Genomic DNA, 12,955 nt, shown 5'->3' on the forward strand with positions numbered 1-12,955 from the left:
TTAACATCCTGTGCATTTCCTCTTTGCACTGCATGTCAGCACTTGTGTCTGATTGAACTTGTAGCAGTTAGTGGCTCTTACAATGCTCCCCTCAAAGATCCTTGCTTGTGTTGAGCTCACTCTAAGCTGTTTGTCACTCTAGACAAAACAATCTGCTAAATGAAACTGACAATGTAAGGTTGTAACTTAGTCAACCTAGATAAAGAGATATCTGGTCTCAGTGGGACAAACCTAGCAAAATAAGGTTGAATAAACCAGATGAAATGAAATAGTCTACAGATTCCTCAGTGGCTCTGTTCGGCTGTACTTACACACCACAGTGTTTATGTTGGCTTGTATTCATGCTAGGAATCCCTAATTGACTGTGAAGACAAAGTATGTCAATAATTCATCAGCTATCTGGTTATACACACATTAAATTTTAACAAGAAGACTCTTCTGGAGATGAAGTAAAGGGTTCACTGAAGTCATTCAAATTCTTCCTGAGGGACGCAAGACTGAGTGGGCCAAATTCCACAGCGATCCATGCAGGTTTTACATATTTATGATTTTGTGGGGGGAAATGTACTGTAACTATCTGACATGGATGCTATGGATGCCTTCTCTAACATAGCAGCAAAAACAGCTATGAAGCAGCACATTTACCACACCTGGGACTTTCTGAGCTCATGTCCCTGTTCAGCATACACCCGTTTAACAGGAGAGCTAGACCCAGAGTAATAATCTAATCTAAGGATGACAGGAAGACGCTCCTCGTCTTTCTTTTCTTCTCTATCCCTCTTTCCAACCCCAACTTGGTCAACATGAGTCTGGTCCTGCTCGGGGTTTCTGCCTGTTAGAAGGAAGCTAGCTGCCATTGCTGCCAGGTGCAATGCTCATGGTGGATTAAGATGAGTTAAGGTAGAGTCCTGTCAGTAAAAGGGGACTGGATCTTATCCTGTCTTGATGTTGGGTATTATAGAGTACAGAGTACGGTCTAGACCTGCTATGTTTCTAAAAGCCTCTTGAGATAACGTTTGTTGTGATTTGGCGCTATAAAAATAAAGATTGATTGATTGATTGATTGATTGATTGATTGATTGATTGATTGATTGATTGATTGATTGATCAGCTGCAGGATTGTTTTAAAAGAGAACAAATGGGGACATTTTTGAACACCAGGACCTGGAAGAGTCCACTTCAGCTGTACTCAGCCACATTAAGTACTGTACTGATACTGTCACTGTGGACAAATGCATACGGGTGTATTCCAACCAGATGAAGAAGAGGTTCAACTCCTCCTGAGGGGAAGAAGCACTGCCTTTATTGCTGCCAGAGCCCACTTGAAGAGAGCCTGTAAAGAGGCAATGACAGCTTTTAAATGAGGATTGAGGATCACCTCGGCAGCAACAACACGCAGCAGGTTTGTCAAGGAGTCTAGAATATTACCAACTTTAGGTCCAGCAACCTCACTGCTGTCAACAGGGACACTGTTCTGTCTGTGGGACAATTTCTTTGCCAGCTCTGGAGACATCTACATACAGTCCTCTCAGTGGAAAAATATGGGGTCAGGCACAAAATGAGGGTTGTGAATGCAAGGAAAGCAACTGGATCTAATGGGTTACCTGGTATGGTGCTAAAGGACTGATGACCTGCATTTAGGGTCTTCACAATGATATTCTCTTTCCCGGTCCAAAATCCCTGCACTGCCTGAAATCCACTGCAACTGCCCACTGCTGGAAAAACACCGTTACCAGCTATATCGACCCTCACACTGGTAGTTATGAAGTGCTTTGAGAAACTGGACGGACACAACATAATCACCAGCCCTCCATCCACATTATATTCACTACAGAGCTAACATAGCTACAGGGGAAAACAAAGTCACAGCTCTCCTCTCAGCACTCAAGGACTTAAGTTCTCCCTCTGGTAATCACAAGCAGACTGGTCACTTAATCACAGGACTTCCACACATCATCTGTTCCTGGATCAAAGACTTCCTATCAGATAGTTGGTTCTCACCTCTCTATAGGGCTGTGTGCTGAGGCCCCCACTCTGTGCACTCTACAGTCATGACTACTCCTCCACACAACCAAACAACCATGATAAACCATGAGACAGCAGACAGGGATGAGGTTCAGAGGCTGCCTGTGTGGAGGGAGCAGAATAACCTGGTCTCAGGTACCCTATCTCAGACCAAGGAGCTCCTTGTCTTCAGGAAGAATAAATCTGATCCAAGTCTCTTTTATGTCAACAGAGACTATGTGGGGAGGGTCTCAGACTTCAGGCTCCTGGGCTGGCACACAGATGGTGACCTGTCCTGGAGAGCTAACACCACTGCACCTCCACTTTCTGAGAATGCTTAGAAATAACAACTTTGCTGCAGAATTACTGGTGCCCCTCTATTGCTGCTCAATAGAGTGTACTGAGCCACGACATATGTACTTGGTATGCCAGCTGCTCTGCAACACAAAGGAAGGCACTCTAGAGGGTCATTTTCAAGGCACAAAATACCACAGGCTGCCCTCTTACCTCCCTCGAGGACATCTACAGCGTACACTGCCTCAAAGGAGCGTACCGTATTCTTAGGGACTCATTCTATCCCGGACACCACCTGTCCAAACTGCTGCCCTCTGGTTAGACTCGGGGCAATTAAAGCACGGACAGACTTGAAAGCAGTTTGTATGCCGGAGTCAGAGCAGCACTAGACATAGACACATGAACACCTTAACAAGTGTGCATTGAAGGATCGTCCAACAGGAAACGTGCAAGATTTGGAGGTTGTGCAGTATATACAGTGTAGATGCAATAACAGGGAATGTGCAATATCTGGTGTCTTTCATTTGCGGTTTTTGTGTAGTTTTCATGCTCAGGATAGGTTTTATCTTTGTATGTTTTAATTTAAATTCCTTTTTTAGATTATCTGCATCAGTGAGGACAGCCATCCTGTTTCATGTGATCTTAATCAAAACTGAAGGTCAATCCATCCATCAAGTATCAGTATGTAACGACGTTCAGCGTAAGTTCAAGCAGGAGGACTTTCTTTCCTCTTTAGTTACCCCTCCCTCTTTCTCTATTGCTCTCTTCTGCTTCTTTGATCAGATGTTTATGTTTATTGAGTAATTACCATATCAGACGTTGCCACAGCCTCTGAGGGGGTCAACTATCCTAATTTCAGACTAACTACCCTTCCAGCTCATGAAGAAGTCACAGTTAAGTCTTATTGTCCAAATTCAACGCATATTTAATTGTCTAAACTTGTAAAATAAATGACGTTCACTTATGATAAAGTCTCTCCTGAGTGATCTGTGTTTGCATTAGTTTGCATCCTCACCAAACACATAGATGTACATGTAGAGAAAAGCACAGTGACGCTCAGAGGCAGGCATTAATTACTTTGCAGAAATTCTCAAATATCTTTAAATACATTTTGCACACATCTGTCTCAATCTGTAGGAATGAGCAAGTTAGATATTTTGTGTCTGTGTGTGTCTGTGTGTGTTGGTGTGTAGCTGACGTGACCCCTCTGCTGCCCTCCTCACCAGACGGTTGGCCAGGGAAATGGTGCGCGCCGTTGATTCCGCCTCCTGTTGGCACTTGAGCTTGTCCGCGGTGGCTTTCTCAAACTTGGCTGTCAACTTGGCCAGGTTCTCATTAAGGAGCTGATCGGGCACACACACACGCACGCAAGCACACACGCGCACACACACACACACACACACACACACACACACACACACACACACACACACACACACACACACATACAGTCACACACAGACATGGAGAACATTGGCACTTGTTAAAATACAGCCGGGTTATTCAGAGAATCTTCAAAGAAATGAACAAAGAAAGAAGAAGTCTGTGTTTGGGGGGGGGTGAAAAGTTAGGTAAAACTTATCATTCGTCACTATGGATTTATTTGGCATATGGAAGCAATTAGCACAAGGACAAACAGGATTAATCGGTGGAGAGGCTCCCAGGTTCAGTAGATTAGTTTGAGGATTGCTAATTCCCCTTGGCTCTGGAACCTCTCTCTGCTCAGGCGATCTGACTGAGGGCTGAAAAATGACAGCAAGAAGTCATGCTGGATCTTATTAAGACTCGTCACTCTGCACTCTGCAGGGTTTGATGTAAGCAGCCGCCGCCGTCGCAGCATCCCGGGCACCGCGCTCCGCTGGGGCGCTCTGTGGCTCTGATGTACTGAATGTCAAACGCGGCTGAGAAACTATTATTTACAGCTGCATTTATCAATAGAGTTTTTAGGTTGATGGATTTGGTTTTAGATTAATGAACAGTAAAAGCCTTTAATAGCACTTACACCAGCTCTGTATTGATGGTTTTATCATTACAGGCATAGCTCATGCATCAGCTGTCACTCAAGCCTTGGTGAAATTATTCACATCCTGGATTTTTGATTCAGCTTACAGCCTCTGGTTGTTGTTTTTATGTTGTTCCTGCAGCATCTCATTCTTATTATGCTGCATATATTCTGAGTTTGATAGAGTTGTTGATCCAAACTGATGTCTCTGAAATCTTTTATGCCTGGGTTCTGAGATTTCTGGCTTTCACTGCTCATTCCTCAGCCCACATTGTGTTTTTGTACAAAGTCAGCCCAACCTCTAAAGTTTTAAAGCTCTTTAATGTTTGTGTCATTTCTTCTTAGTGTCAAAGAAACGACTAAAACACAAGAACATTCAATCCTACTTTTAATAAAATGGTAATATAATTTCATAGCATTTATCCTCTGGATTTAAGATACCGAAATTGCTTTTTACTTGGCATATAGCAAATAAACTTTTCATTTCCTGTGTCATTACTCCGGAGTGATGGCTTACATTGATCTTTCTCTTGATGGCTGAAAGTTTCTCCTGTGCAGCAGCCAGCTCTGCGTTGGCTTTGCTCAGAGCCTGACGCTTTGGCTCCACCTCGCAGTAAACCTGGTAAAACTTGACTATGTTCAAAACCCAGGAGCACAACCCAGCCGCCGCGTTAGACTTGGAGGCCACCAGATCTGGCTGGAATTCAGGATCCTTAAGAAGATCAAAAAGATGAACAAACAAGTCAATAAATGCAAAATACAACACTAATCACACATGTCTTCAGGGCTTCAAAAAGTACTGCTATAGGTTCCTATGAATCTTAAACATATTAGAGATATTTGGTCATATTTGACTAGGTGTAAAAGATAGCACAATAAAGCTAGGCATGGCACAAAGTGAGGGAGCAGTAAATTCCTCAGCTGCTTCCTTTGTCCTGGGAATGAAGATTTCAGTTATAGCCTGTCTCAATGGCCCTAAATAATTTCCAAAAGAAGAAACATGCTATAATGCAAATTCAAAATCCATGCAAAAGTTCAAAACAAATGATACAATGGAAACTCCCAGCCACTGAAAGAACATGCTGCAAAACATGAAACATCTACATGGACAGGAAATTAACTGCAAATGTTAAAACCACACAAAACTAAAAAGAAAACACAGCAAGTCCAGCCATCAACACAGATGTTCTCCACGCCAGAAGGCGGCACTCACGGGAACAGATTACTGTTGAAAGTAAAGAGTGAGGAAGACCAGACACTGATGTTTCTGTTCGGATGGAAGATGGCGTAGTTTGATGACAGAGATTCAAAGTAAAGCATATCTGGACTCTGACACTGAGGACAGAGAGGGCAGGGATTGGAGTGAGAGGAATGTCAGGCATCGGTTTGTACTCAGCTCATCTCAATGTTAGAACAGTTCAATATATCAGATCGATTAAGTTTTATTTGTTTAGTTTCGTAGACAGGTTTTTAAGACTGTCAGAAGATAACTGGTTCATGGACTGCACATAGAGAGCGTCTTTCTAGTCTTTAAAACACTCAAACCATTTTACACTACATACTACTTTCACCTCTTTCACACACATCCGTGTACAGAATGTAAAGGCTGCAAAGGATCGAGCTTCACATCAGGATCTATAGAGATTACTGTTCCATCCACGCAAAATCACCATTGGCTATTTTCCTTGAGCAACCTGACGATGTTTAACATGAAGTTCAGTATCTTACAGAGAGATACGCTGAAGGAGCCAGGGATCAAACCCCCAGTCTGTTTCATGGACAGACCACTCTACCTCAGAGGCACAGCCTCCCTGAGGGCAGACCTAGAAGATCCAGATAAAACAACCCTTCCCAAAGGGGTAGTGACACAGATGAAGCTGGTTAGCCAAGCAGCCCAAAACTGTAAAAGCCAGTTATTAAAGTGAGTGTTGTGTTATGTATTAGGACTGTGGTGGAGTTTTCTTCATAAACACAGTATAAAAAGTATTTTATGAGTCAGAAACTCAGTGTGTGAGCAGTAAATAATGAATCTGGAGTGCTTTTTGTCTTTCTCTGCTGTAGTGTCTAACCTCGTACTCGCTCCATTGAACTTTATAATCAGGGTGGCTGTTAAATTTGTAACGCTTAATTAACTGGTTGATTTCTCTGGCTGTCATTTGGATGCTCGACAGCCATTATGTGCCTCTGTCATTGTAGTCACGCCCCTGCTAAATTTATGAGTTATTAGCTGAACTTGCCAAGCAGCAGACTGCACACAGTGCGCCGTTAGCCTTGACTCTAATGAATTAGGGCTAATTGAAACGCTCACCTGCAGGTAAGGCTGAATAGCTTTGAGGCAAGCCTCGGGGATGTTCTCTTTGTTGAAGTTTATCAAAGAGTCCAGGAACGCGTCCACTTTGGCCATCATCACCTTTGCAGCCTTCCAGCTGCGATCCTTTGGGACTCTGCCCCCGGGCGCCATCAGGACCATGACGGCCGCTGTGACGTTGGTCACCGCCACCACTGGAGAGCCGAATGACTTCAGCTCTGTCAGGTTGTTCTGAAGAGGGAGAGAATAATGGGTGGAAAATGAAAGAGCAATGATTTAATTGGGTTTGAACAAGTGCATATCTTTGTGGTCTTCTGGGTGAAAAAGGAGAGAGAAAAAGTAAAGGCTGAAAATAAAAGAAGAAGAACCTGTGCTGACTTTGAGAAGACAACAGAGAATTCTAATTAGGGCATCTTTAGAGAGCTCTAAGCTGTGATTGAACTGTCGGTTCTGCTTGTTTGAACAGAGAGCACCTTTTAAACACAGAGGGTGTTTTTGAAAATCCCCACAGGCTGCTCATAAACCTACAAGGGATGCGAGGATGAAGTTAAATGCCCGGAGAACATAAAGAAGACATTTTAGCAAAGACTCGGCTAAATCCTGTGATTCAATAATCTTCTATGCAGTTCAAGGTCTGTGTGGACAAAAGTTATTTAACTGAAGCTGGACAAACCAAATCAAACAAAGAGAAAAGAAGAAAAATCTTTTTAGAAAGGAGGAAATCTAAGAAAGGAGAGCATGATGGAGAAAATCAATAAGACACAGGGAGGGATAACACAGTAACTGACCTTATTCAGTGTGTTAAGGGCGTCCTGAGCAGCAAGCAGAGCTGGTTCAGCCTTTGCTAAATCCTCCTCACAGTCTCTCTGTGTGCCGCTGACCACCACAGCAATGGCCGCCACCTTTTGCTCTTCCTCATCAGCTACTGCCTTCTCCTTAGACACCTTTTCAGTTTCTATTCCAACAACCTGTAGACCAAATACAGGATTTATTCCGCAGTAAAAAGACAAAAAGCAACCATCCTTCACTGTTAAGAAGCTGGAATCAGACGAGTTTGACATTCTAACTGAAAAAACACAACTGATGGGTTATTTTTGAACCTATTTAACAATCAGTTTTGTTTTGGACAGTTCATTGGATATCATTGTGACTGACTAAACATATAAGAACAATGTACAGTAAGTTCCAGTGTACTGCCTGATATATTTAAGTTCGACCCATGACGGCACAAAAAAAGAGGATGGAGAGCATCTAATAAAGACGAGAGTCCAGCAGCAGAAAGCATCTCTTTGAGCAGTAAATGGGACGCTCGACCGTGAAGCTAAAGCTCAGAAACATAGATATCACCAGAGACACTAAACTTCATGTAGCAGTGATGTTTTTGCAGAGTGTGTAATGGAGCACATGATCTTGCCTGGATCAGCTTGTCGGCGTCCTCGTTCTTCTGCTTCAGTTCAACTTCCTGAGCAGCCAGCTTGGCCTTGAGGTCATCCACCTATCAGAGGAGGAGACAGGGGGGTCAGGAGGTCATGTGACTGCAGGTCTGGATGGACAAACTGTACATAAATTCACCAAACCAGAGGGAAAGAGTCTCTCTCAGTTCAGTTCCCTATATATATAAGTTCATCTTGAGCGTATGTCAGTGTATCATTACAACACATCAGTAACCTGAGTTTGAGTTTACGTTAGTGACTAAAGTTAGTTTACATAATAATACATTATGACACACAGTTTCAATGTCTATCTGCTGTCCTCATGTTTTAAATCAACCTGTTTTTGAAAGTATTTCTCCTAAAATTAACGAATAATAAATTTGTTTTCACCACTTTAAATAACATTTCTTCTTATTCACAGTAATAAACTCTGACTAGAGAAGGGCTTTTCACAAACACATAAAGCGCAATAACAATAATAATAATAATAATAATAATATGATATCAACTGTATCTATATCGCAGGGTTAGAAAGTGCTTTACAAATGAGAAGGATAACAGAATAAAAGAGAAGCAGAACAGTCACAAAATGACAGGAATGAGACCAAAATAAAACAAGATAAAAAGGTAAAGACCACCGACGATAAAAAGAAATAGTACAATATAGAGAGGCGACAAGCCTCCAACAGATAAAAGGAAATAAAACATTGTCAGAGGAATAAAAACAGCAAAGGATAAAAAGTTTAAAACAATCAAAAGATCAAAGATATAAAAAGTTTTGAAGTTTTATTTTGCAGCTCTGTTTCAGAGGAATACTCCACTTGAAACTTGAAACTTTTATAAAAATAGATTATTACTTTTGTCATGTTTTTTTAATGGCTGCATGGCTGGGATGTATTCATTCTAGCACAGATTTAAGACTGGAGGTATTTTCTAATTTACTGCAATTCCAATCGTTCGCTTTGAAAAAAACACAATTTAAATGTTTTAATTTGTGCAAACATAGACAGTAAAAAAGATGGGTAATATGACAGCTCCTCAAAAGTGAAGACAAAACATTCAGTGCCCCCACGATGACTGGCTGCAGTTAGGATAATAAAGCCCCAAGCTACGCCTCAGCTTATACACAACATGTGACTGACATTTCAGGCTCTGGTCCAACATAATCAATTCCATATCAATTCTGCTGCTGACTGGTGAGGGTGGCGAGGTGAAATCGTTAGCCCCGCCTCCTACGTGCAAACAGATGGAACATGGGTCAAACTATAAAATCCAAATACAGGTCAAATAAATGTTTCTCAAACATGGTTTCTGTCATCATAGCTAGTTATTATCATGCTGATTTATGTCACAGTGTACATTTTTCCAACAAGTTTGGTTTGAATGAGTTATTTGATGCTATAAAAAGGGGCGTCATGTCACGATTGATAGCTCTGTTGACCAATGAGGCTCCTTCAGCACTGTGTGCTTCGGGTTATCAGAGTAGAGGAGGAACGGTGAAAGGAAATGTAACAAACACTAACACATTGAACTTTCCAGAACCATCAGTATCTGATCCAAACCACACAAGAATCTGTTCTGCTGTGGACTGGACCCACCTGCGGGAGCGGCACAATTTGGCAACAAGGTTAATGTGGGTTTGTTGGAGGAAGGGGTGGGATGTCTATTTTGCAGACTGGAGACTGGAGGCGGTGGAGATGTGTCACCCCTGTTTTTATTCTGTAAATGGTTAAGACGCTTACATATGATCAGCTCTGGTGTTTTATGGGAATCTATGAGAGGGAAATCATGTGTGATGCTTCTCATCCTGTGTTTTTCTATGATAACTGCCCACAAAATACATAAATAATAAACAATAGGAACTTCATCCGAATACATGAGATGCACTTAACAGAATCCTTTAGAGGTAATGGTAGGTTTATGTCAAAACTTTAGGCAGAATGGGGCAAGCTGCTTCCCTGTTTCAAGCAGTTAAGCTAGGCAATAAACTTTAAGTCACAGCAGACTTGAGGTTATATCAGCTCCTTTATAGCTCCTGGAAAGACAGAAACGTTGCATGCTTCCCTCTAAATTATATGCAGAAAGAACAGTAATGCACATGAATGTGACAGTTATACAGTCTACATAAGGGAGAAGGATAGTAACACGTGCAGTGATACAAAGGGAGGCGTCGATCGAGTGCAGGGTTGGGCTGCTGATAATCTATTTCTGTCTCATTAAATGGTATGAGTAACAATCAGTGTGTAAATCATGAGTGCTAATGAATCTATCGCTATCATCTAATTGAATCTCTGAGCGGGTTTGAAGGACTGATGGTTTGTTTTGTTGTTTGTATCCTCGTTGGATCTTATTGGTATTACAATCGAGCTCCATGGCAGTTTAATTGAAACCTAAACATCTCTTCGATACTTCAGTGCAGTAAAGAGGATCATGTGGCTCAGAAAAATGGGAACAAATGAGCTTCACAAAGGGCCCAAAACCTTTTCTGGGAACATTTTGTGCCCTGAAGGATTGAGCCGCAGACCAAGCTGTGACCTTTAGTCCAACAGCAGAAAAAAATCTGATTCTGTCTGAGCAGATAAAGGGGAGGAAAAAGATGAATGGCATGCATATCAGGGGAAAAAAATAAAAGCTTTTGGATCAAGAGCTGCTTTCAGCACACACACACACACACACACACACACACACACACACACACACACACACACACACACACACACGCACACACACACACACACACACACACACACACACAGGCACACAAACACACACACAGACCAAAGGCGGTCGTAAAGAGAAATTAAAGCTGTTTCTAACTCCTCATAACTCCCCGACAAATAGGGCTCTGCGTTAGCGTCCGACTCCATCAAAACGTTGCACTGGGGAAATAAAAACAGACGGTTTTTCATGCTTGTCTTTCAGCTAATTAACAAACAGGAAGGAAATCTGCCTGGGGGGAAGACAGCCCCTTTCTGGTTGTGACGATTCTGTGCAAAAAGATTCGGTCAAACATCAGACGAGCACCAAGTGAGCCATCAACATGATGAATAGGCGGAGGGAGAGCGTGGGGGGGGGGGGAGGGGGGAGAAGGGTGAACTAATTGGTGGGAGACATGGATGATATTGAATACTTGTGAGCAGCTGCTGTGTGTATCTGCTGCAGGAAAACATGTCTGTGTTCCTGCCTGCCTGTAGAAAACGGCCCTCTCTCCCTCCCTCCCTCCCTCCCTCCCTCCCTGCAGCAGCACATACACATTCTAACAATTGTTTTTTAAAGCAGGCTCAGACTTGTTACTAAAGAAGGAGACTTTACACACATTCGTCCGTGTGTGTGAGGGTTTATACACTCGTGAAGGCTAAATACAGCTTCATTCATGCAACAAAGAGACATCTGGATGGTCGTGTTTATGTTTGCACTATTTTACTCACAGAGAAATACGCCATTTTTCAGTGCAGAGTCTGACTTCTATTGGTAAGAGATTAGGCTGGAACGTCTACATTTAGTCATGCATTTACAACTCAACTGCTACTGCTATAAACATTGCTATTTCTATTTCCACTGTGTGAAGAAGTTGCTGGTTTGTATTGTTTCTATTGACAATACTCTGTGTAATGACAGCTCTACCAATCCTGGTGCAAGTACCATGAGGGACTCTATCAATACTGTTAGTACGGCAGCAAACAAAATCAATACTTCAAACTTCAAACCATTCATAAATAAAGCAATCTAAAGTTCTTTACCATTAAAAACAAAACAACAGCTACTTTTATCGTTTCTTCTAACACTTTTTTCAATGTTCGCATTACTTTTCTTTTAACTATTAATAACAACACATGTATACTTCTACAACCACTACCACAACTACCTACAAAACTATGATTACTACTTCTAATACAACTATGACTATTAGTACTGCTATGACTGCTACTATTGATACTACAACTATGGCTACTAAGACCACTACTACGATAACTGTTACTACAAGTACAACAACTACTACTCTCACTAATACTTCTATTGCAGATGCTACTGCTACAAAATTCTAGTGCTCCTCTTTTGTAACTTTTCAGGTATTTTACCACTAACTCCGCCTTTTTCTTCCTCCTCTTACTACTATTACTCTTTATACGCCATTCAACAGCTGCTACTTCTTCTTAAACTTTTCAAACTTCTACTTTCACAGCTGATCCTGTTCAAACTACAACAACAACAACGACTGCCCCAATTATGAATACTACTACTCCTACTACTATTACTACGTTCACAGCTACTATTACATAAACGGATCTGCAGTAGCTACTGCAACACCTTCAACTTCAACTTTAGCTCCTTCTTTAGTTTCTTCAACTACTACTTCTACTACAATCAAAACTAAAACTACTTCTTTCACAGAAGCTTCAATCACTGCTGCTACTATTTTAACTATTACTATCATCCCCAACCCTATTACTTCAGCTACTTCGAAGGCTGCTTCTACTTCAGCTTTGTGAAGTGCTACTTCCATAGATCCTACTTTTACCAAAACTACAGCTTCAACAATCATTACTCATACATCTATGCCTTCTAGTGCTATTAATGATACTAGAACTACTTCATCAGCTGCTTATACAACTTTACATGCTTCCACAGCTTCTACTAATACTTCACCTACCTCTGGTGCTGCCAATACTACGTCAACTACTGCAACTACTTCAACAGCTGTGTCTGCAACATCAACTACTTCAATTGCTGCTAATATTCCTTCAATAAGTAAACAGCTGCTTATGTTACTTGGACTACTGCAATGGCTTTTAGGACTACATTGACCACTTAAACAGCTTCTCAAACTACTTCACTCCTAAGTTTAGGGTTAGTGAACAGTTAATTATCAAAAACATCAGTAGCAGTGGGTTAATTCATAACAGCATAGGAAAC

General features: G+C 41.6%; 1 protein-coding gene across 1 annotated transcript in view; it reads right to left on the minus strand.

Moving 5' to 3' along the window:
- dnah9 (dynein, axonemal, heavy chain 9) overlaps positions 1-12,955 on the minus strand; it is a 229,109-nt gene that overhangs the window by 70,478 nt on the left and 145,676 nt on the right. The window contains exons 55-59 of the mRNA XM_034707459.1: positions 8,023-8,103; positions 7,397-7,576; positions 6,609-6,839; positions 4,818-5,012; positions 3,522-3,641 (exon numbers count right to left, since the gene is read on the minus strand). Of these exons, the coding sequence (XP_034563350.1) occupies positions 3,522-3,641; positions 4,818-5,012; positions 6,609-6,839; positions 7,397-7,576; positions 8,023-8,103 (807 nt within the window). The remainder of the gene's footprint in view (positions 1-3,521; positions 3,642-4,817; positions 5,013-6,608; positions 6,840-7,396; positions 7,577-8,022; positions 8,104-12,955) is intronic.

This window comes from Notolabrus celidotus, chromosome 18 (genome assembly GCF_009762535.1).
Source record: "Notolabrus celidotus isolate fNotCel1 chromosome 18, fNotCel1.pri, whole genome shotgun sequence".
Classification (NCBI taxonomy): domain Eukaryota; kingdom Metazoa; phylum Chordata; class Actinopteri; order Labriformes; family Labridae; genus Notolabrus; species Notolabrus celidotus.